At 38.8% G+C, this 25,695-nt stretch overlaps 1 protein-coding gene across 3 annotated transcripts in view; it reads right to left on the bottom strand.

Moving 5' to 3' along the window:
• SMARCC1 (SWI/SNF related, matrix associated, actin dependent regulator of chromatin subfamily c member 1) overlaps positions 1 to 25,695 on the bottom strand; it is a 202,416-nt gene that overhangs the window by 65,594 nt on the left and 111,127 nt on the right. For all 3 annotated transcript variants that reach the window (XM_025374994.1, XM_025374993.1, XM_025374992.1), the window contains exons 19-21: positions 21,428 to 21,487; positions 13,151 to 13,409; positions 12,303 to 12,464 (exon numbers count right to left, since the gene is read on the bottom strand). In XM_025374994.1, the coding sequence (XP_025230779.1) occupies positions 12,303 to 12,464; positions 13,151 to 13,409; positions 21,428 to 21,487 (481 nt within the window). The remainder of the gene's footprint in view (positions 1 to 12,302; positions 12,465 to 13,150; positions 13,410 to 21,427; positions 21,488 to 25,695) is intronic.

Below are 25,695 nucleotides of genomic sequence, written 5' to 3'. Positions count from 1 at the left end.
AGAGATAGAGTCTTGTTTGGTCACCCAGGCTGGAGTATGGTGGCAGAAGCAGACCTCACTGCAACCTCAAACTTCCGGGCTTAAGCAATCCTTCCATCTCTGCCTCCCAAGTAGCTGGGACAACAAGTGTGCATCACCATATCTGGCTAGGTTTTTTTCTTTTTTGTAGAGACGAGGTCTCACTATAATATGTTGCCCAGACTAGTCTCAAACTCCTTAGCCCAAATGATTCTCCCACCTCGGCTTCCCAAAGTGGTGGGATTACAGTCATGAGCCACCACACCTGGCTCCTGCGTAATAATTCTTACAGCCCTTCCTATGTAGAGTTTTCCATGAACAAATAATACTATACTTCATTTTATCGCCAACGCCCCAAATGCTGAAATTATTTTTTTCATGTATGTGTAGCACAAAAAAATAGCTTCAATTGGTAGAGGGTATTGACTGTATGTCGCATGACATGACTTGCCCACAGCAAGAGGCATATATCAAATATCCAAAATGCGTGATTTGATGAAACAATCCCCCAAAGGCAGACAGTTATATTTTGTAACAAAAGTCAATTTCTTCCTGAAAATATACATCCTACTACCTAATAAATATGAGGAAAGTCACGTAAATCCTAGTCAGTCCTTAGAAATTAAATGTTCAATTATGAGCTATTCAGAAGTTTGAGTATATATTTCAATATGTTTTTACAATACTTGAAAGAGCCTTTTAAATATAACAAAGAGAAAGCAGCCCATTCCACATGATGTAAGTCTCATGATCAAATATGGTTCCACATTTTTCTTACATGCATTGGCCTAGGGTATTTTCACACATGGTGTTTTAGAAGTGCCTGACTTTAAAAATAATGTTATGGAAATCCTCATGGTGAGAAGAGTGAGGCTACTTATAAGCTATGAATAGTATCTGAGGCGAGAATTCTAACAGTCATTTCTGGGCTATATGTTCTTAGAAAGTTACTTCTTCAGTATTATTTATTGTCAGGATTATCTTAATCTCATAATGTCTAGACTAGTCCTTAACCTTCTTAAAAACTAGGAATGATTAGTTGGGTTAACACAGAGCTGTGACAACTGGCTCAAGATGTACTCATTGGAAACCTGTATTCCATAGGTTATTAAGGAGCTCAGTAGACAATCTACTCATTGACATATTTTTTAAAACTCTGATTATTCTATTTGTGATTAAATTTCACCAAAAGTCATCAACTTGCAAGGAAAACACTTCAATTAACCTAATCCCTCAAAATCTGTCCAAACCAGAATTGAGATGCAGACAGTAAATCCACTCAGTAGCAAAATAAATGAAATTAATACTTGAGATCAGGAAATAAAAATGACGGTAACAACAAAAGGTTTTTGACAAACCCTTGACTAGCCCTTGAATGTACAAGTACATTCCAACTCTCTTGAGGGAAAGCGCTGGTGTCCTAAAAAGGGACTAAAAATCATTGTGTTAAATAACTGATTTAGGAAAGTGTCCTTATCCTTAGGAAATATATGGTGGACTATTTAGGCTACAAAGAATCTTCATGTCTTCAAATTACTTTGAAGTAATTCAGGCTGGGCGCGGTGGCTCACGCCTGTAATCCCAGCACTTTGGGAGGCCAAGGCAGGCAGATCTTGAGGTCAGGAGATCGAGATCATCCTGGCTAACATGGTAAAACCCCATCTCTACTAAAAATACAAAAAATTAGCCGGGAGTAGTGGCGGGCACCTGTAGTCCCAGCTACTGGGAGGATGAGGCAGGAGAATGGTGATAACCCAGGAGGCAGAGCTTGCAGTGAGCGGAGATCGTGCCACTGCACTCTAGCCTGGGTGACAGAGCGAGACTCCGTTTCAAATAATAATAATAATAATAATAATAATAATAATAATTCAAGAAAAAGAACATTTATTTAGAAGGCTAAATAAATATCAAAAAGTTGAACCTAACTAGTAGGTATACAAGATTTCACTGTGCTATCCTATCAATATATCAGTATGTTTGCTATAAGTAAACAAATTATAAGATAGGCAATTTTGTTTAGTTTCCAAGTCATGTAAAAGAATATCTACCTGTAATCCTAGCAAAACACAAGCATAAAATGTGGCCTTGGGTTGAGCGCAGTGGCTCATGCCTGTAATCCCAGCACTTTGAGAGGCCAAGGAGGGATGATGGCTTGAGCTCAAGAGTTTGAGACTAGTCTAAGCAACATAGTGAGACCCTGTCTCTACAATAACTAAAATAAGTAGCCCAGGATGGTGGTGCACGCCTGTAGTCCCAGCTACTTGGAGGCAGAACTAGGAGATTACTTGAGCCTGGGAGGTCAAGGCTATAGCGAGTCATGATCATGCCCCTGTATCCAGCCTGGGAGACATAGCAAGACCCTGTCTCTTTAAAAAATAAAAATAAAAACATAAAGAAAAAAATTAATAAAATCTTTAATAGAGCTTTCTAATAAAAGCCTTAGTTATGTAGTGAAGAAAATTTTCTTTGAAAATCAAATATATGTTATCTGAATAATAAATCAATTTAATGACTTCCACATGAGAGTATATTCTCAATTGAACAGTTAGAGTAAGACTTGAAAAAATATAGGTCAGACTCAGGCCAGGCGTGGTGGCTCACACTTGTAATCCCAGCACTTTGGGAGGCTGAGGCAGGCAGACTGTTGGAGTCCAGGAGTTTGAGACCGGCCTAGGCAACATGGCAAAACCCTGCCTCTATAAAAAAACAAAAAAATCAAGGTGTGGTGATGCACCCCTATGGTCCCAGCTATTTGGGAGGCTGAGCTGGGAGAATCACCTGAGCCCAGGATGCAGAGGTTGCAGTGAGCCAAGATTGTGCCACTGCACTCCAGTCTAGGCAACAGAGTGAAACCCTGTCTCAAATACTTATGTCAGACTCTGACATTCTTTTGGTCAAACTGCTCCACTTCCTCCACTTTGCATAAAGTAAACATCACAATAACCCACAAATTACCTTAACATCTCATATCCTCCCCTCCCCCACCAATCGAGCTATTATGACTTCACATGAGCCTCCTTGCTGTTCTTCAAGTATGCCAGGTACCTCCTACCCAGAGGGCTTTACACTGGCTTCTCCCAATACTGGGAACACTCTTACACTGCATGTCTACATAGCCCTCTTGCTCACCTTATTTACATCTTCGCTCAAAAGTCACTTTCTCAATGAGACTGTCCCTGATCATTTAAAATTGTAATTCCCACACTTTACTCATATTCTTGCAACCCTGCTTTGCTTTTCACAATAGCACATCAGCCAACATACTCTTCATAAATAATTACATCTATACACGCTAAGTTTTACTTATTTGATTAGACTGCTGTCAATCTTACACTCGATAAATATAAAACATAAAGGGGAGAAATTTTGGTTTACTTTACCAGTATCCTAGCATCTAGAACACAAAGAAATGATGTGACAATATGATACACTGAGTTTGATTTTTTGTGATTATGTCCAAGAAAGCTTCTCTGGCACAGGCTCATGCACTGAATGACACTGCCTGAATTTTGGTGTAAGGTTTTTGGTTTTTATTTGAGACAGGGTCTCGCTTAGTCACGTAGGCTGGAATGCAGTGGTGTGGATCACAGCTCACTGTAGCTTGGGCTCAAATGATCCTCTCACCTTGTGTTCCTGAGTAGCTAGGACTAAAGGTTTGCACCACCATGCTCAGCTAATTTTTTTATTTCTATTTTTTTGTACAGATGGGGTCTTGCTATGTTGACCAGGCTGGTCTCTATATCCTGGCCTAAAGCAATCCTCCTGCCTGCCAAAGTGTTGGGATTACAAGCATGAGCCGTAGCACCCAGACTTCTGTGGGTTTTGCTGGTATTCAGTGGCATATAGAGGAAGTCAACCACAGCTGCTCTGACTGATGCATTTGCCTATTTCAGGAGACAGGTGTTAAGTTCTCAAGAGGGCTTGGGCTCTTTAGTATTATATTTCCCATAGTATCTAAGACAGAACAGTAATTTGGAGCTATTAGGCCTTTAAAGATGCTTGTTCAATGAATGAAAACCACACAGACAAACCTACATATTTTACTTCTGGCAGCCTGCTACAGTGAAGAGAAGCAGAGCTTTGGGATTAGAGAGATTTAGGTTAAATTTCTGGTTCAGATACACACCTATGTAACCTCTCCATGCCTCAGTTTACTTGCTTTTGCCAAAAAAAAAAAAAGTTACTTCCTCCAAAGGAGTCTCCTAAAAAGAAACTCAAATGGCCAATCAAAAATCTCTATACAACGTGGACTAAATATGGGTACTCAGAAGTATTTTTTGTGTGCCCAGAATGGTCTAGTCAATGAAAAACAAAAAATATATAAATGCACAGAAATTAATAGTTTTTGGTGAATGACCATAGTTAAAAAGATGGACTGAAGAAGACCCTTCTCATAAGCAAACACTCATTTCCTAAATAATTCCTATGGGAAATCACTTAAAATATGAATGTAAGAGGTGTTTGAGTGTTCATCCAGCTTTACTTTCATTTCACCATATACATCGTATATTTCTTCTCTAATCCAAATTCACAATGAAATGTTTGATAGGTTAATGACAGGAACCCAAAACAAGTACTATATTTCTTAAGGAAGCTTATTCTCCCTATAGTATGATTTTATCATAGATAATACCTATGTGTACATATTTGTAACACAGTAAATTATCACAATAAATAGTACCATGAACTTACCACCCAAGTACACTATTACCTTGCTAAGTAAAATCCTTTATCACTTGGTTTCAAACCAGTGTGCTACACAATAAGGCAGTATTTGTGACGTGAAACGTACGAGATACACTGTTGACTTCCTACAATTCTGTTGAGCCAATTCTGAAGGGAGAAACATTTGCTGTTTCTCAATTTATTCCATTTGTCGGAATCCAATATAAATCATATTATCTATAATAGTCCAGCATAAGTTACAGAAACCTATTCTCAACTCATTTGAAATATTCATATTATGGTCTGTATTCCTTACCCTTATTATAAGAGGCCCCAAATTCCATTGCTGCAATTAGTGAGTATGGAACACACTTGAAAGAGGTTAACTGGGAGGCTACTTCCAGATACCGTGAACGAATTTTACTGTTAATGCCACTCAAAAGTCAGCCCTTGTAGTCTCATGTGCCTCCTGTAGCAGTCTAAGCTCTGCATGCTCCACAAACCATAAATTCACGAATGAATCAGGAATCAGGAGAATCCAGCCCCAAAGAAACCAAGGTTGCTAGGTACTTTAGTCTTGTTTCAAATCTCAGTAAACTAGAAATGGCTAAATTTGCAGTCTATTTCATAGCCACTAATGCTCTATGGTATCATCTACCAAAATATGTTTTCAAAACATACATGTAAAAATACATCCCTCATTTGGCAAAGTACACAAATCTCACTGACTCAAAACATTTAGGAAATTAAGACCCAGGCTTCATTAGTCCCAGGTTTTTCCAGCCTATGCTGGGTACTGTCTGATGGTGCAGAATCAGCAAAGAAGAACAGAGAAGTGACTTGGCCTGCTAAATTCAGTCTTCATATAAAAAAAGAAAATAAGTTAATTTCAAACTAAGAATTATAGATACTCTCAAATTGCTTTTAAATCAAAGAGCTGGTACTCTAGGTGTAACAATGTTAAGAAGAATTAAAACAATAATTTGCGCAGAGGGCTGGTATCTTAGTCCATTTTGTGGTGCTATAAAAGCATATCTGAAACTAGATAACTTACAAAGAAAAAGGGTTTATTTAGCTCACAGTTCCACAGACTTAGAAATTCAAGGGCATGGCCCCGATTCCTAGCAAAGGATTTTATTCTGTGTCCCAACAGGGCAGAGGAGGTCAAAGGAGAAGCAGACAGGTGTAAAGAAGAGAAACCTGAGGAGGGTCCTGAAATTATAACAACCCACTCTGAGGGGAATGAATCCATTACTAGGAGAACTAATCCAATTCCCCAAGAGTGAGAATGGAAACTCATTCACTACTACAAAAATAGTACCAAGCCGTTTATGAAGGATCTGCCTCCACAACCCAAACACCTCCCAACACCATCACATTAGGGATCAAAGTTCAACACAAGTTTTGGCGAGGACAAACAAACCATATCCAAACCCCAGCAGCAGGGATGAGAGGCTTCATTAATCTGAAAAAATGTTTCTGTATAAGCAAAATGAGATGGCTAGACTGGCACTTAATTCAAACAAAGTAGAAAGAACAACAGGGGTAGGCCCTATGCAAACTCATAAAAAATGGTAAGATTTGAGACTTGAAAGGACCTCACTGATATCCACTTGAACTGCCAAGAATGGAGCACTAGGTGTTCAGATGGTATGTTCTGGAGAGCAATAGCTAGCAATTTTAATTTTTACTTCCTATTATCTTTATTTTAAGAATAAATGAAAAAGAATAGCCAGGAATGGTGTCATGTGCCTGTAGTTCCAACTACTTGTGAGGCTGAGGTGGGAAAATCACTTGAGCCTGGGAGGTACAGATTGCAATGAGCTATGATCATGCCACCGTACTCCAGCCTGAGTGACAAAGCAAGACACTGTCTTAAAAAATAATAATAATACGCCAGGCACAGTGGCCCATGCCTATAATCCCAGCCCTTTGGGAGGCTGAGGCAAGCAGATCACTTGAGGTCAGGAGTTGGAGACCAACCTGGCCAACATGGTGCAACCCTGTCTCTACCCAAAATACAAAAATCAGCCAGGTGTTGTGACACACACATGTAATTCCAGCTACTCAGGAGGCTGAGACAGGAGAATCGCTTGAATCTGGGAGATGGAGGTTGGAGTGAGTTGAGATCACACTACCATACTCCAGCCTGGGTGACAGAGCGAGACTCCATCTCCAAAAATAAACAAACAAACAAACAAACAGACAAATGAAAATCATTGTATCTAAAGCACAGTGTATATAAATTTCATACAGGTGAGATAAAGATGGAAATAATTAGGCAGAATGACACCTATAATTCTTTAATCAGCAGACATACACAGTTTCACAATGAAAGAAAAGAAAAATATTAATGAACAACGTAAAACATGCTGGGAATACACTGGAAGGCAGGAGAATTGCTTGAACCCGGGAGGCGGAGGTTGCAGTGAGCCGAGATCACGCCACTGCACTCCAGCCTGGGTGACAGAGAAAGACTCCATTTCAAAAAAAAAAAGCCTTTCATATAAGGGCACTTCCATTTGAGAAGCTGGTGCTACATATAAAGCTGCTTTATTAATTGCACTTCTCTCTAAGACTGATTAAAGAGAAACAGGTAATTAAGTCCTTAATAGCAAAAATGTCTCCTTTCTGACATCATAAAACAGCACTAGTAAACGATACATTACAGAAAGTATCTAATAATACCTTTTCTTCTACAGATGAGACAATTTAGAGCTAACCAGCAAAGGTAAACTGCTTTTGAAAGTCCTATAGCTATGAAGGGTAGAAACAAAGGTAGAATCTAAGTTTCAACTTCTCAAATACAATGATGACAATGCAGTCTGTAAGAATCACTTTTGATACCAAGAAACAAAGAGACTGAAAGTAACAAGACAGAAAAGTGATTCAGTGTAAACAGAAACCAGGCCCTGCCCCGTGGCTCACACCTGTAATCCCAGCACTTTAGGAGGCAGACGTGGGTGGATCACTTGAGCCACGGAGTTCGAGACCAGCCTGGGAAATATGGTGAAACCCCGTCTCTACTAAAAATACAAAAATTAGCAGGGCACAGCAGTATGTGCCTGTAGTCCCAGCTACCCGAGAGGCTAAGGCAGGAGGATCACATGAGTTCAGGAGGTGGAGGCTGAGGTTGCAGTAAGCCAAGATCATGCCACTAAACTCTAGCCTGGGCAACAGAGGCAGACTCCATCTCAATAACAACAACAAAAAAAGTAAGCAGAAACCTAACAGCATCTGAAATAGTATACTAATATCAGATAAGATAGACTTTAAGACACAAAATGTTATATAAGACAAAAAGGACATTTTATAAAGATAAAAGGTTCAATACATCAAAAAGATGTAACAATTATAAACATATAAGCAACAACAGAGTCTCTAAATATATAAAGCAAAAACAGAACTGAAGGAATAATTCAACAATAATAGTTGGAGATTTCAATACCCCACTCTCAATAAAGGAGAGAACTATGCAAAAGATAAACAAGGAAGTAGACAACTTGAACGACCCTATCCAATAAGAGCAGAAAACATATTTTTCTCAAATGCACAAAGAACGTTGTCTGGAATAGACCACACGTTAGGCAACAAAACAAGTCTTAATTTAAAAATACGGAAATCACACAAATTACCTTCTCTGATTACAATGAAATGTAACTAAAAATCAGTAAAAGAAGAAAATCTTTAAAGTTTACATATTTATGAAAATTCACAATAACATCCTCTTAAATAGCCAATGAGTCAAAGAAGAAATCACAACAGAAATTACAAAGTACAGGGGCTGGGCTCAGTGGCTCATGCCTGTAATCCCAGCACTTTGGGAGGCCAAGGCGGGTGGATCACCTGAGGTCAGGAGTTCGAGATGAGCCTGGCCAACATAGTGAAATCCCATCTCTACTTAAAAACACAAAACAAAACAAACCACACATACAACAAAAAAAATAAGCCAGGAGTGGTGGTGGGTGTCTGTAATCCCAGGTACTTGGGATTACAGGAGGCTGAGGCAAGAGAATGGCTTGAACCCAGGAGGCAGAGGTTGCAGTGAGCCAAGCTCGCACCACTGGACTTCAGCCTGGGCAACAAGTGTGAAACTCCATCTCAAAAAAAAAAAAGAAACAAAGAAAAGAGAAGAAAAGAAAAAATTACAAAGTACTTTGAGAATAACAGAAACATAAATAAATATATCAAAACTTATGGAATGTCACAAAAACAGTACTGAGGGAAATTCATAGAGCTATAAACACCTACATTACTAAATAAGATCTCAAATAACATACACTATCTTAAAACAACTAGGAAAAAAAAGCAAATTTAACCCAAAGCAAGCAGAAGGAAAAAATGAAGATTAGAGTGGAGAGAAATTATAGAACAGAAAAACAAAGAATCAATGAAACAAAAAAGCTGGTTCTTTGAAGAGACAAAATTGACAAGCCTTTACCTGGACTGACTTTAAAACAAGAAAAGCAAGTGGATGAAATTACTATAATCAGTAATGAAAATGAGGACATTGCCGGGCGCGGTGGCTCACGCCTGTAATCCCTGCACTTTGGGAGGCCGAGGCGGGCGGATCACGAGGTCAGGAGATCGAGACCATCCTGGCTAACAAGGTGAAACCCCGTCTCTACTAAAATACAAAAAAAAATTAGCCGGGCGCGGTGGCGGGCGCCTGTAGTCCCAGCTACTCGGGAGGCTGAGGCAGGAGAATGGCGCGAACCCGGGAGGCGGAGCTTGCAGTGAGCCGAGATGGTGCCACTGCACTCCAGCCTGGGGGACAGAGTGAAGACTCCGCCTCAAAAAAAAAAAAAAAAGAAAATGAGGACATTACTATTGACAGTTATGAGAGAACACTGTGAACTTAAAAAGATAGCTTTGAGATATAATTCACATAATATAGAATTCACCAATTTATTGAGATGTAATTCACATAATATAAAATTCACCCATTGAAGGAGTACAATTCAATGAAATTTAGCATATCAACAGATACGTGCAACCATCCCTATGGTAAAATTTAAAACATTTTCATTACTTCAAAGAGGTATCCTTTTGCAATCAACCCCAAATCCTCCATTCCACCTATGCAGAGCAACCATTAATCTACTTTGTTTTTATAGATTTCCCTCTTCAGGACTTTTCTTATAAATGCAATCATATAGTATATTGGCTATTTTCACTGGCTTTTCACTTACCAAATGTTTCCAAATTCATCCATGATGTGGCATATGTCAATACTTCATTCCTTTTTATAGCCAAGTAATATTCCATTGTATGGATATACTACATTTTGCTTATCACACATCAGATGATGGACATTCCAGTTGTTTCCCCTTTTTGTTGTTATAAATTTTTTGCCAACAAATTAGATAGTCTACATGAAACGAATAAATTCCTATAAGACACAAACTACCAAAACTGACTCATTAAGAAATGTTTAAATCTCAGTAGAATTATAACGAGTTAAGAGACAGAATCAGGGCTGGGTGCGGTGGCTCACACCGGTAATCCCAACACTTTGGGAGGCCGAGGCGGGTGGTTCACAAGATCAGGAGATCAAGACCAGACTGGCCAACACAGTGAAACCCTGTCTCTACTAAAATATAAAAATTAGCCAGGTGTGGTGGCACGCACCTGTAGTCCCAGCTACTCCAGGGGCTGAGGCGGAAGAATTGCTTGAACCCAGGAGGCAGAGGTTGCACTGAGCCAAGACCACACCATTGCACTCCAATCTGGGTGACAGAGTGAGACACCGTCTCAAAAAAAAAAAAAAAAAGAAAAAGAGAGACAGAATCGGTAATCAAGAAAGTAAGAAAAGCCCAGGACGTGATGGCTTTACCAGTAAATATTACCAAATGCTTAAAGAAGAATTAACTCCAAAGCTCCTCAAACTTTTCTTTAAAAAAAAAAAAAAAAAAAAAAAAAGAACAATTCCTAACTTATTCTTTGAGGCTGGTATTATCTTAATACCAAAACTAGACAAAGATATCACAGAAAAAAAAACTACAAACAATCCGTGAATACAGATGCAAAAATCTTCAACAAAACACTAGCAAACTGAATCTGATAGCATGTTAAATGGATTATTTACAAAGGCCAAGTTGGATTTATCAAAATAAAAACCAAAAAACAACAACAACAAAAAGGGAGGGTGGTTCAACATGTGAGAATCAATTACAGAATAAACTAAAATTTTGGACTGCAGTTGATGATGATGTGTTAAAGTAGGTTTATCAACAAATGTACCACTCTGGTATGGGATATTGATCGTGGGGGAAACTGTGTATGTGGGGGGTAGTCAGGTGGTATGCAGGAACTCCGTAATGTCTACCAAATTTTGCTATGTACCTAAAACTGCTCTAAAACATAAAGTCTACTAAAAAAAAAAAAAAAACAACGGGGGGGTGGGGCATGAATCTGAGTAGGTATTTTCCAAGGAAGACATAAAAATGGCCAATAAACACATGATATTCAAGATCATTAATCATCAATGCAAATACAAACCCCAACATCAAACCACTAGACTGGCTATTAAAGGTAAAAATAGAAAAATAAGTATTGACAAGGATGTGAAGAACTTAGAAATGTCATACATTATGGGTAGGAACATAAAATGGTATAGCCACTATGAAAAACAGGCTGGCAGTTTCTCAAAAAGGTAAACAAAATTACCATGTAACTCAGCAATTCTACCCCAGGTATATACCCAATCAAAAGAAGTGAAAACCCTCTGTTCACAAAAAAGCTTGTATATAAGTGTTCATAGCAGCATTTTTCATAGTAGTGTAAAAGTGGAAACAAAATGTCCATGAATTGACAGATAAATATAATTGGGTATATGACAGATAAATATAATTGGTTATATCCACCCAAAGAAATAGTCAGCACTGACAAGAATGAGGTACTGATGGATGCTACAACATGGATGAACCTTGAAAACATGCTAAGTCAAAGAAGCAGACACAAAAGGCCACATATTACATGATTCTGTTTATATTAAATGTCCAGAATAGGCAAACCCATAGAGACAGAAAGCAGATTGTTAGTGGGTACCACAGCTGAAGAGCAAAAGGACTGGGGAGTGACCGCTTAATAAGTATGTGATTTCCTGTTGGGATGAGGAAAATGTTCTGGAATTAGACAGTGGTGATAGACACACAGCATTGTAAATAGAACAGAAGCTATTATACTTTTAAGCAGTTAAAATGAGGAATTTTATATTACAGGATTTTCTCCTCAGCTAAGAAAACCCACAAAACAATGAACTGAAACCCATTCAGCAACATATAAATTAACATAATCATAAGTCATTTCTTTTTTTTCACCTACAGTTCCATCCATCTTTCAGTATTCTTCTATCTGTCTATTCAAAACCTGGATCTACAAACAGCAACCAGATAATTCACAACTGTAATACCATTAACAATTACAAGACAATTTTTTTAGTTCTAGCTACCAAAAGAAACAGACAAGAGAAAACAAATCATGTACTAATCTTAAAAGACAAGTTTATACTGATCATTGTACTTACTTTTTAGTGCAGGCAAACCCAATTACTTAAGTAAGCTGACAGGAATACAAACATATATTAACCCTGTCCCTTGAAAGCAGCAGTGACTCACCAAGCTTCTCTGGCTCATCGGGCCCTGTGCCCGCAATGCAGCTGCTCTCCAGGCCGTAGGTGGGATCCACTTTCCCAGAGGCTCGTGCTGCTTCTTGTACTTTCTTGACATGAGCTTCAACCAATTCCAGCGGTACCTCCTCCCGGACCCGAGAAAACTCCTCTGGTTCAAGAATAAAAATGGAACAGCAATCTAACTTTGCACAAAAATTTGCTTCAGTGTAAAACCACCATCGGGAAACCCAACACAATATTATTGTCTTAGGTGTAGCAACCTCTTCAGGCTCTCAGTCCCTCTACACCAGCAAAATGAGAGGACTAAATGAGATTTAAAAAAATAATAATAATGAAATTCTATGGCTCGACATTTTATCCTACACATCACAGAGCCTTGATATAAGAGATCTTTCAACTCATACCAGCAATAATCAAAACTGCTGTCCATATTTTAACTTTGCTTACTAGATTAATAAATCAAAAAAACAAAAACAGCAAGGATTAAACACCCATAAAACCAAGAAAGAGTTCTATGATGTGACGAAGTTCTAGTTATAATTAATGTGTAACCCATGCATATCAAATGACTTCCTTTGCTAGTTATACCAAATTATAAATTAATCACAAAATATACAATAAAAAACCTCTGTCCCTCCAATTCCTAAAGCTCTTAATTTTAAGACGCATTACTTAAAAATTTTGTAATACTTTCATAAAGAATATGGTATTTTTCACAGGTAATATCTGATTTTTGTTATTTACGTTAAAAGAAATGAATGTAATGGCTGGTAATATTCAAATTGAGATAAACTGAGTTTTTCTGTTGAGGAGATGGTTTAGGGAAGTCCATACCCAAAGCCGCTTTTGCTGCAGCAGATGCCACGCGAGGGTCCACCACAGATGCCAAAAAAGCAACAGTACTCATGACTGGATTTCCTGACTGACTAAAGGGGACAGGCTGGTAGGCCAAAGGCCCAAGGGAAGCATCTGAATTCTCAAGGTATGGGTCCTCAATGGGAAGTCTCAAAAAGTGGAGGATGCATTCATCCTGAGTACGACTTCCAACATGTTCCGACACTTTGTTCCAATCATCCTTATACATCTCCAGGGCCTAAAACAGAAAAAACAGATGCTTTCATGTCCAGTAACAAGAAAGTAATGTGTAATATTAGAAGTTCTTTATATAGCTTTTAAAAAAAAATTAATGCAAATAGTTAAGCATAAATAGAAAGATTTGATGGCTTTCCTTATATTATTTTCAATCAGGCAAGAAAAATAAATAAAAGACATGCATACTATAAAGAAAGAAGTATTCCAAGCATGGTGGCTCACGCCTGTAATCCCAGCACTTTGGGAGGCAGATCACCTGAGGTCAAGAGTTCGAGATCAGCCTGGCCAATGACATGGTGAAACTCCATCTCTACTAAAAATACAAAAATTAGCCGGGCATGGTGGTGTGTGCCTGTACTCCCAGCTACTCAGGAGGCTGAGGTACAAGAATCGCTTGAACCCAGGAGGCAGAGGTTGCAGTGAGCCGAGATTGCATCACTGCACTCCAGCCTGGGCGGCAAGAGTGATAGAAAGAAAGAAAATAGGGAAGGAAGGAAGGGAGGGAGGGAGGGAGGGAGGGCTGATATTTTTACTAATACAGACAGACATGACTGTTTATATAGAAAATTCCAAGGAAGCTATAAAAAAAAGTACTAAAACTAAACAGCTGAGCAAAGTCAAAGGATAGAAGGGCAATAAACTCAACTATATATCCATATATAATAGCAATGAACAATTTTAAACAGGAAGAAAAAAAGTATTTAAAGTAACATAAAAACTGGGTGTGGGGGCACACATCTGTAGTCCCAGCTACTCAGGGGGCTCAGGCAAGAGGATCTCTTCAGCCCAGGAGTTCAAGGCCAGCCTGACAAACACAGCAAGACCCTGTCTTAAATAGCATAATTAAATACTTAGGAGGAGGAATAAACATAATACAGAATGTATAAGAGTAACAGACTGGAATGAGTAAAACATGAGAGAACTAAAAGACCCAAATAAAATAACGAAGAGATATATTGTGTTCATTCACCAGAAGTCTCAGTATTAAGATGTCAATTATTTCCAAGTTGAACTTTAGATTCAATACAATTCCAGTCAAACTCCAAGTAGGCTTCTTTTTAGTAGAAATTGATAAAACTGATTCTAAAATTTATAAACTACATACATTTCTAGTTGTATAATTTATTATTTTTTCAGAGAAAATCCTGAAAGAAACCAACAAAAAGTTTAAAAGGAGTCTCCGAGGGAAAAATGGATAGAACAGTAGAAAGAAAACCACAACTATGTGGTGTTAAGAAAGTTGAGGAATTAATTGGATAACAAGAATTTATTTAGTGGCATACTGAAGTTGCTACTCTAACACCATTCTCTCCAGGACCATGGTTCTCAATGAAGAGTAATTTTTGCCCCCTTGAGGACATTGGCAATGTCTGCAAACATTTTGGTGGACCCAACTGGGGAAGTGCTGCTGGTATCTAAGAACAAGGAGGGGCCATATATGCTGTAAAACATATATGAACCCTCCACTCCAACAACAACAAAACTAGCCCAAATGTCAATATTGAATGCTCCAACTGAAAAACCTTGCATTAGAGCCTAATTTGCTGATCTACACTGTGAGATTGAGCTTTCTATAACAATAGTTGTCTCCATGTTTTACTTTTTCAGTTAATTATTTTACTTCAAAGTTTGTTTGTTTTTTTTTAATTTTTAGAGATGAGTTCTCACTATATTGCCCAGGATGGTCACGGACTTCTGACTTCAAACAATCTTCCCACTTCAGCCTCCCAAAGTGCTGAGATTACAGGTGTGAAATACTGTGCCTGGCCATCAATTAATTCTTAACTCTGGGTTCCAACTGCTGCTCAGGCTTTCATTTCTGCTGGAATGGTATAGGACTTCTCAAAACCCAAGAGAGCAAACGGTCTGAGTCATTAAATCCCTTGAAACACTAGGCTAATTCTAGGTTTCCTCTTGATATTCAGTGACCTCTGGATATTCAGTAACCTCAGGTAGTTTGAGAAGGAATTACTTTTTGAAAGACCCAGATTGTAAGAAAAAAGAAAAATAAATCTATCTCACGCAGGTCCATGGAAGTAGAAATATATCTACTGGGGCTGTATTATGTTTCTAATTATAAATAGGGATTTTCTAGGCATGCTCTATCACGCCCTTTTCCAATGAAGTTTTTATTTTAAAAATATTTTTTCATGTTCCTTTCGCCAGGGAACAATAAGAAAGTTCACCAAGTTTTTTTTCCAGAATAAAGGTGGAGTTGGGGAACCTTCTGAGATACAAAATCCAAGCAAGAATCAGCATCCAGAAGAGCACAGAGTTGAGAATCAGTAAATGTCTGAGCCTGGGAACTGAGAGTAATGTTAATAAGAGAGGCAAATAAAGAGATGTTTTCAAAAGAGAATACACTGGCCAGGAAGGAGAATGATTCAATTAAAGGTTCAATTAAAGGTTTTTAGTAAGTATCTTATAATACTACAAAACAGCTTCATTCATTCAATTAAAGGTTTTTAGTAAGTATCTTATAATACTACAAAACAGCTTTATTCATCCTGCCATAACCCAGGTTCAGGTCTTCATCATCACTCAACCTGGATACGTTCTCTCTCTCTCTCTTTTTTTTTTTAGAGACACGGTCTTGCTATATTGCCCAGGCTGCTGTCCAACTTCTGGCCTCAAGTGATCCTTCCATCTCGGCCTCATAAATTGATTCTTATAATTACCTTTTCATACTTAATTTCATCCTTCTCCAAGCTGCTAGAGTGAAATATGTTTTACGTAAAACACTCTTTCTCTCCTGCCTAAAACTATTTCATTATGTGTCATTATCTTATGAAACTAAGCCAAACATGATCAGGACACTGCCTACTTCTCCCACCCTATTCCCTACTCTTTTTGTTTCAAGAATACACAGGTCCCACTGATATATTCCTACTAGGTATTGTGCCTATGAACCATTTGTTCTGCACTGGAAACATCATGTTTTAGGACCAACACAGCTATACCATTCCCAGAAGGCTGTTCATTGTCTTATCTACCTGGTCTGTTTGCAAAGCAACTCCTCTGTACAGCTCTTGTGCTCTGGACATACCTCTAATCATAAAGTTGGGATTCTGCATTCAAGCTTTATGTTTTATCTTTCTCTGTCACCTAGTAGACTATGAATTCCTTAAAGGTACAGACTATGTCCTATAGATCTCAACACGCAGTGTCTGTCATAGTGTCCGACACACAATACCTAATAAAGTTTACTGAACTCAAACCACAGGAAACTGAACTAAACCAAAAAAGAAATCTGACTTTGCCAAGGCTCTCAAATGTAAAAAGGCTGACTATTTTTTAATTAAAAAAAAAAAAAAGGCTTCTCCTAAACCAAGCTTATCCAAGCCCGCATGTGGCCCAGGATGGCGCTGCATGTGACCCATACAAATTCATAAACTTTCTTAAAACACTATGAGATTTTCTGGGGGATTTTTTTCTTTTAAGCTCATCAGCTATTGTTAGTGTTAGTGTATTTTATGTGTGGTCCAAGACAGTTCTTCCAATGTGGCCCAGGGAAGCCAAAAGATTGAACATCTCCGTCCTTAAGAAAAGTTTTTTAATAGAAGATTTACTATTCCTCTTAGTGTAGTTCAAAAGTACATAGAATGAAATATTTCCTGGGTTGCGTATCAAGAAAAAGTATGTAAAGTGCATGCACACTGTGAGGAAATCTTGCATGTTGGTTACTGAATATCTTCTAATGCTATGTTTCCTGTAATTTAGCTGGCATAAAAAAATGAGAGAAGGCTGGGCGCGGTGGCTCATGCCTGTAATCCCAGCACTCTGGGAGGCCGAGGCGGGATGATAACAAGGTCAGGAGATCAAGACCATCCTGGCTAACATGGTGAAACCCTGTCTCTACTAAAACTACAAAAAAAGTAGCCGGGCTTGGTGGCGGGCGCCTGTAGTCCCAGCTACTTGGGAGGCTGAGACAGGAGAATAGGGTGAACTCGGGAGGCAGAGCTTGCAGTGAGCCAAGATCATGCCACTGCACTCCAGCCTGGGTGACAGAGTGAGACTCCGTTTCAAAAAAGAAAAAAGAGAGAAACTCTTATAGTGATACATAAATGTTAATAAATTATAAGTTTTATTTCCAGGTATAGCCTTTATGTCTATTAATTATCTAAGGGAAAATAAATACCATGAGAAAGCAAAGCATACATGACAAACACTAGAGTTATCAAGGGAGAATCAGTGAGCTTACAAATTCAAGTCTTGTCACTTTAAAGCCCAGGAATAATTACAAACGAACAGGAAGAATAGTGCAATTAGTTGTGGACTTTAAAGAAACTGTGAAGGCCAGGCGCGGTGGCTTGTGCCTGTAATCCCAGCACTTTGGGAGTCTGAGGCGGGCAGATCACGAAGTCAAGAGATCGAGACGATCCTGGCCAACATGGTGAAACCCTGTGTCTTGTGAAAATAACAAAAATTAGCTGGGCGTGGTGGTACGCGTCTGTAGTCCCAGCTACTGGGGAGGCTGAGGCAGGAGAATCGCATGATCCCAGGAGGCAGAGGCTGCAGTGAGCCGAGATCATACCACTGCACTTCAGCCTGGAAGACAGAGTGAGACTCCGTCTCAAAGAAAAAAGAAACTGTGTACCCAGCACAGTGGCTTACATCTGTAATCCAAGCACTCTGGGAGGCTGAGGCAGGAGGATCACTAGAGACCTGGAGTTCAAGACCAGCTTGGTCAGCATAGCAAAACCCTGCCTCTATATTAAATAAGTATGTGCAAAAATATATAGATATGTATGTACATATATAATAATTTGAAAAACAATTTCTGATCGCCTTAATCACTGTGGAATAGAGTGGCTCCATTATCTCTCTTTCCTTCTGATGCCCTGATTCTAACAACAGAATTTCAAACTTCCATAAAGACTGTGGTGGTCTTTTGTAGCTTCTTTTTGTTGTTGTGCTATTTTGTTTTTTCACCTCAAACTTCAGACTGTATATGCCTACTCATTCTAATGACACATTTTCAAGTAGAAATTCCCCATACCTTTTTACAACTGAAGTCTTATTCAAACAAGCCGTCGTCATCTTGATCTTACAGAGTAATTTCTTTTTAAAAAGTTAATATAAAATCTTACATTATCCTTCATTTCTACCAATTAAAGATCTTTCTTTTTCAAACTGCATTCCTTCATCTATTGTATACATTCCACTTTGACTATTTCCAAAATTGAAATGTTGCCTCCAATATTTACAATAAGATAACAAAGAAATGAACATGACCAGATATTAACCTTTAGCATTTACTCAAAAACTGTGCTTTGATAAAAGACTTTATGAAACAAGGTCTTTTAAAAATCAAAGCGGTGGGCTCAAGAATACAAAAAATATTTGGAATGCTTCCTGTGTGGTATATTTGTTTAATAAAATAGTATGCCAGCCTGAGCAACATGCTGAAACCCCATCTCTATTAAAAATACAAAAAAACTAGCCAGGCATGGTGGTGCACACCTGTAGTCCCAGCTACTCGAGAGGCTGAGCTGGGAGGATCGCCTGAGGTCGGCAAATTGAGGCTGCAGTGGACTGAGATTGTGCTACTGCACACTAGCATGGGGGAAGGGAGTAAAACCCTGTCTGGGGAAAAAAAAAAAAAAAGTACGAAGCTATTTTGAAAACAGCAAACCCCAATGAGTCTACCAGATTTATCAATGTATTAGAAAGAGACGATATTTGATTATAAATCCATTTAAAAATACTCATGTGACTTCATATTCTTAAGCTATTGAGTATCTCTAAATAAACTATATAAATGGAAGATGTTAGAGGTAAACACTGATGTGGAGAAGTCTTTTATTTCTCTTTGTGTAATCACAATTACTGTTGACTGAATTGCAAGTTTAAAAGAAAAATCAAACACTGCACAGATTCCACCTGCAAGAGAGAAAATGCACTATTGTGTAAGAATACTGTGGTTTTCTTGGATGTTTTGTTTTTCGTTTTTTTTGGGGGACGGAGTCTCGCTCCGTTGCCCAGGCTGGAGTGCAGTGGCGTGATCTCTGCTCACTGCAAGCTCCGCCTCCCGGGTTCACGCCATTCTCCTGCCTCAGCCTCCCAAGTAGCTGAGACTACAGGCGCCTGCCACCACGCCTGGCTAATTTTTTGTATTTTTAGTAGAGACGGAGTTTCACCGTGTTACCCAGGATGGTCTCGATCTCCTGACCTCGTGATCCACCCGCCTTGACCTCCCAAAGTGCTGGGATTACAGGCGTGAGCCACCCCACCGGACGTCTTTAAACAGTAGTTCAGTTATTCTTACCTCACTTTTACTACCTACTAATCTTAAATGTGAAAAAGGAGAAAAGTTTCAGCGTCAAAGTGCAGCAAGAACAAGAACAATTGTTGTCCCAGTCATTGTTATATAACTTACTTTCTCTCCAGAGCCCAAAGATTCCAAAATAGCAATACAAAAGTGTGTTTACAGTCACCCACAAGTACTGAAAACACGATTCATTTTAATTAATATTAAAATCTAGTAGATATGGCTATACAAAATAGTCCTGAAATTAAAAGTGAGTCAGTCAGTACCATAGGAAAGATAGTTAAATAAATAAGAAAACAGTGAGTCAGCAAAGCTCTCTGCATATCACTGATACTGAATGGGCATATGAGAACATATTAAAGTAGAGGCAAAAGAACACACAACTAGGGATCGTTTTTTTTTTTGTTTTTTTTTTTTGAGACGGAGTCTCGCTCTGTCGCCCAGGCTGGAGTGCAGTGGCCGGATCTCAGCTCACTGCAAGCTCCGCCTCCCAGGTTTACGCCATTCTCCTGCCTCAGCCTCCGGAGTAGCTGGGACTACAGGCGCCCGCCACCTCGCCCGGCTAGTTTTTTTTGTATTTTTTAGTAAAGACGGGGTTTCACCGGGTTAGCCAGGATGGTCTCGATCTCCTGACCTTGTGATCCGCCCGTCTTGGCCTCCCAAAGTGCTGGGATTACAGGCTTGAGCCACCGCGCCCGGCGGGATCGTTTTGATTTTGATCACAACAGAGAAAGACAAGGTTTGGGGGAGAAGGAGAAAACAGCAAGAAAAAGTAAAAGAGGAATGCAAAAAAGAAATGAAAATAGTTTGATGCACCAAGGATACTTCTACAGTAATTACAACAATTGGAACAACCTGAAAAACCAAATCAAAGCAGTACAGCAACCAAAATGTCACCAAGTCCACTCTATGTGGTCTGGGAACCCAGAGGGCACCAGGCTCTTTTAGGACTGTGATGTCAAACAATTTCCTTGATAATACTAAGGCACTACTGTCTTTTTCATTATGTCGACATCTGCATTCATGGTGCAAAAGGAGCGGCGACATCTTAGCATAAATCCAGGCAATGACACCAATTGTCTTAGTAGTCACTTTATTCCTAATTGTCACACACTCACAACTTATTTTGTTGTGAGTGTGTGACAATTAGGAATTAGCTTCACTTAAACATCCTCGATGAATCTATAAAAATTATCAATTTAATTGTCTAAATATCTAACTCCACGGTTTTAAAATTCTGTACTATCAATGGGAGATACAGAAAAGGATTTAAGTATCAACTATCAAAGCATGATGGCTGTTCTAAAGGAAAACACATGTGTGATTTAGTTTTGAGCTCCAGTGGACACTTTTTAAAACAGAATACTAAAGGTGAATTTAAAATGCTAGTCACAGGCCAGGCACAGTGGTTCATGCCTTAGTTCCAGAACTTTGGGAGGCCAAGGTGGAAGGATTATTTGAGTCCAGGAGTTTGAGACCAGCCTGGACAACATGGTGAAAGCCCATTGCTACAAAAAATACAAAAATTAGCCAGGCATGGTGGCACATGCCTGTAGTCCCAGCTATTCAGGACTAAAGGTAAGAGGATCGCCTGAGCCTGGGAGGTAGAGGCTGCACTGAGCCATGATCAGGCCACTGCACTCCAGCCTGGGTGACAGAGCAAGACCCTGCCTCCAAATAAAACAAAACAAAATAAAATGCTAGTCATAGAATCTTAGCACACATCCCATATGCATTAATCTGCTTACCTCCAGGAGTAGAAGGGTCTCCTGTTCAGTCCATTCTCTTCCAGCACTAGCACCTTTACTCTAAGGAAACAAAATCAGAAATTTTTTGCTCATTTTTAAAGTTGAATATGGAGCTCAGTAGAATTACTTTCCAAGCTCAGGTGACTGTGTTATACAAACTATCAACATAAGTCTTTGACTAACAGGAATAAAACACTTTAAGGAGCCTAAACTTCTAAAAGAAATGCTGGCTTATTTCAAAGACTGGCTGGGCACAGTGGCTCACGCCTGTAATCCCAGCATTTGGGAGGGCAAGGTGGGTGGATCACTTGAGGTCAGAGTTCTAGACCAGCCAGGCCAATACCATGAAACCCCATCTCTACTAAAAATACAAAAACTAGTCGGTTGTGGTGGCTCTTGCCTATAGTCCCAGCTGCTCCGGTGACTGAGGCAGGAGAACCCAGGGGGCAGAGGTTGCAGTGAGCCAAGATTGCGCCACTGCACTCCAGCCTTGGCAACAGAGCGAGACTCCATCTCAAAAAAACACAAAAACAAAAACCAAAAAAGACTTCCTGCTGTCAAACAAGGACCCATAACTATTTGGATATGTTATTTCTATTATTTTGATACTTACCAGTATCTTTAGCAAGCTAAAAAGGCATATTAATTTACTGCATACCATAAATGAGCTGTAATACACAAACATAACACACATCTTGGTAATAACTTAAAGACAGTACTTCTTCCAGGATTCAAGGATCAGATGTACTACAGACATAAAACACTGACAGGTTCTTGATTCCAACTGCAGTAAGTCCATACTATCTCATTTTAAAACATCTCTCAAATATAAAAGAACCTCCAAGTGAGTCCGTAAACTCAAAATCACTTTTTCCATGTGAGTCCCTTATAGTTTATGATTCATGTAACAATGTGAGTACAAGAAAAGTGAGACTGGCTTGTGTAAAAACTACAATTTAATCGATTAATTTATATTTCTTGATCTGCATACCCTGCTGCATTCACTCATCTTCAGGAGACTTGATTTGTAGTATAGCTGATATTATCATGCAGCTATAAACATTACTAATTCAAAATATACATTCTAACATATTTCCCTCTCTCAAAACTCTATTTTGAGAGATTACCATTTAATAAATAAACATTTCTACAATCTGTGATTTTCCTGTATATGTCAATAGTTTCTCAGTTTAGATAATTAAATCTCTTAGTGCAATAGTGCTACACACTGCATGAAAAAATTAAATTCTGTATGAAGGAAGAAAGAAAAAACAAAAATAAAACAACAACAACAAAATTAAACCCTGATTTGCTACATCTCTGGGGCACTCAATTCATAGCATTCTGACACACCCTGTTCACTTGCAAAAAGAAAAAACAAATAATGCATCAAAAATAAGTAGTCTTTTAACTAAAGAATAAAAAGTTGACCTAAGCATTGCAGAATTAATAATTAAACTCCTACAGTATGGCTTTGTGAGGAAGAAAAGATGCCTGTATCTGTAACACAGACTATACAGCTGAGATCCCCAAGGATTACTTTAAGATAACCAAAGGTTCTTTTAAAAAACCAAAATCAGAGGTAATCACCAATCAGATTTGGAGCCCCAAGAAGAACAAAATTCATTAACATCTAATCTAAATTCTGAAGAAACAAAACCTGAGCAAACATAAGGAAGATCTCTACAACCTAGACCCAGACATTTATTTATAGGGAAGGTCCTCAACAACCATCTCTCCACTTCTCAGCCACAAAGTGTAGAAAGAATTTTTTCTGCCCCACAGACTTAAGTCAATGTTTCTTCCTCTTCTTTTTTTTTTTTTTAAGATGGAATCTTGCTCTGTCACCCAGGCTGTGGTGTAGTAGCGTGATCTCAGCTCACTGCAACCTCTTCCTCCTGGGTTCAAGCGACTCTTCAGCTTCAGCCTCCTGAGTAGCTGGAATTACAGGCGGCCGCCACCATGTCTGGCTAGTTTTTGTATTTTTTTTTTTTTTTAGTAGAGACAGGGTTTTACCATGCCCAGCCTGTTTCCTCTCTTGATAACAACTGGCTCTACAACATAAGCCTCATCAGAGCCCACAAAATGATTGCTGAAGCTTCCATATGATTTTAAAAAAAAATTTTTTTTTATTAGGCTGGGCCTGGTGGCTCATGTTTGTATTCCTAGCACTCTGGAAGGTCAAAAAAGGTGGATCACTGGAGCTCAGGAGTTCAAGACCAACCAGGACAACACAGTGAGATGTCCTCTCTTTAAAAAAATAAAAATACAAATACAAAAAAGCTGGGTGTGGTGGCTCATGCCTGTAATCCTAGGACTTTGGGAGGCTGAAGCAGGAGGATCACCCGAGGTCAGGAGTTTGAGACCAGCCTGACCAACATGGTGAAACCCCATCTCTACTGAAAATACAAAAATTAGCTGGGCGTGGTGGCACGTGCCTGTAGTCCCAGCTACTTGTGAGACCGAGGCAGGAGAAACGGTTGAACCCGGGAGGCACAGGCTGCAGGGAGTTGAGACTGCACCACTGCACTCCAGCTTGCGCAACAGAGCAAGACTCTGTCTCCAAAAAAAAAAAAAAAGCCCAGGCCCAGAGGCTCACGCCTGTAATCTGAGCACATTGGGAGGCCAAGGTGGGTGGATAACGTGAGGTCAGGAGTTCAAGACCAGCCTAGTCAACATGGAGACACCCTGTCTCTACTAAAAATATAAAAATTAGCCAGGTGTGGTGGCACACACCTGTAATCTCAGCTATTTGGGAGGCTGAGGCAGGAAAATCACTTGACCCACAGAGGTGGAGGTTGCAGTAAGGCAAGATCGCCCCACTTCATTCCAGCCTGGGAGAAAAGGGCAAACTCAGTCTCAAAAAAAAAAAAAAAATTCTTTTGTATTTCTGAAGGTATGATACATATACAATAAAATACACAAATTAGTATAAAACTTGATACAATTTAACTTATATGACAATGTATAATACTCAAATCAAAACCCAAAAGGCTCCCTCCTTTAAACCTCAAATTGATAGCCACTCACAAAAGTATATACTAGTCTTTTACACAAAAGTATATACTAGTCTATACTTACAGAAGTATACACTCACAAAAGTATATACTAGTCTTACAGAAGTATATACACTCACAAAAGTATATACTTACAGAAGTAAGTATAGACTAGTATATACTTTCTGTAACCATAGGTTTTTCTTGGATCTGAATTTTATATTAACAAAAACAGGCGTGAGCCACCGTGCCTGGCCAGAAGATGTCTTTTATACTGACTCACATGTTGACCTTTTTTCTAGCACTCTTTATTCTTCCATTAGATCCAGTCAGGTCCCAAAATGTTGTGTCAAATTATAGTTTACCCCGAATCAGGACTTTTGTCATGTTTCCAAATAATGTAAACTTTGTAACAATTTATTCAATTTAATCTCCTTCTGCCTTTCTGCCATTCTTATAATTTCTACCATTATAAATCCCAAATATTATTGTTTAAACAATCTGTATTACTTTATATTTAACCACATAGATTACCCTTTTCTCTGCTCCTTATTCCTTCATGGAGTCATGTGCTTTCATCTGGGATCATTATCCTTTATGCTGAAGACATTCCTTTACTTTTCTTAGACTGTGTGCTAGTGATAACTTTTCTACATTATGAATGCCTACAAACGTCTTTATTTCACGTTCAATTTTGAAAGTAGTATCTACTGGATACAGAATTCCAGAGAGATATTTTTTCTTTTACAATTTAAAAATGTTATTGTATTTGTCCTTTGGCTTTAATCATTTTTGTTGAAAAGTCAGCTATCGGTTTTATTATTATTCTTTTGAATTTAGTATGTTCTTCTCTACCCTTACCCCCACCCTCCATGTCTGCTTTTAAGATGTTAGTTTTTAAGAGATTAAGCATAAAGTACCCGAGTGTGGTTTTCTCTCTATATAAATCTGGATCTGTTCTTTTTGTGTGTGTTTTTCAGTAGAGGCAAGGCTTCTTTTGAACTCCTGGCCTCAGGCAACCCTACTGCCCTGGTCTCCCAAAGTGTTGAGCCCGGCCTGGCTCGGTCTTTCTTGTTTTGTGAGTTGGTATCTTTTAATTTGTTCCAACGTCTTTTTGGCCATTATATATTCAAGTATCACTTCTCCTTCATTTGTTCCCTTATGGGTCTCTAATGACAAACATTAATTCTTTGGACTCTATCATTCTTTTTTCTTTTTCTTCTTCTAATAATAGAGACACACAGTCTTGCTATATTGTCCAGGCTGGTCTCA

Source organism: Theropithecus gelada, chromosome 2 (assembly GCF_003255815.1).
Source record: "Theropithecus gelada isolate Dixy chromosome 2, Tgel_1.0, whole genome shotgun sequence".
Classification (NCBI taxonomy): domain Eukaryota; kingdom Metazoa; phylum Chordata; class Mammalia; order Primates; family Cercopithecidae; genus Theropithecus; species Theropithecus gelada.
Note: the sequence above shows the minus strand (reverse complement) of the source record. Positions and strands in the feature narration are given on the sequence as shown.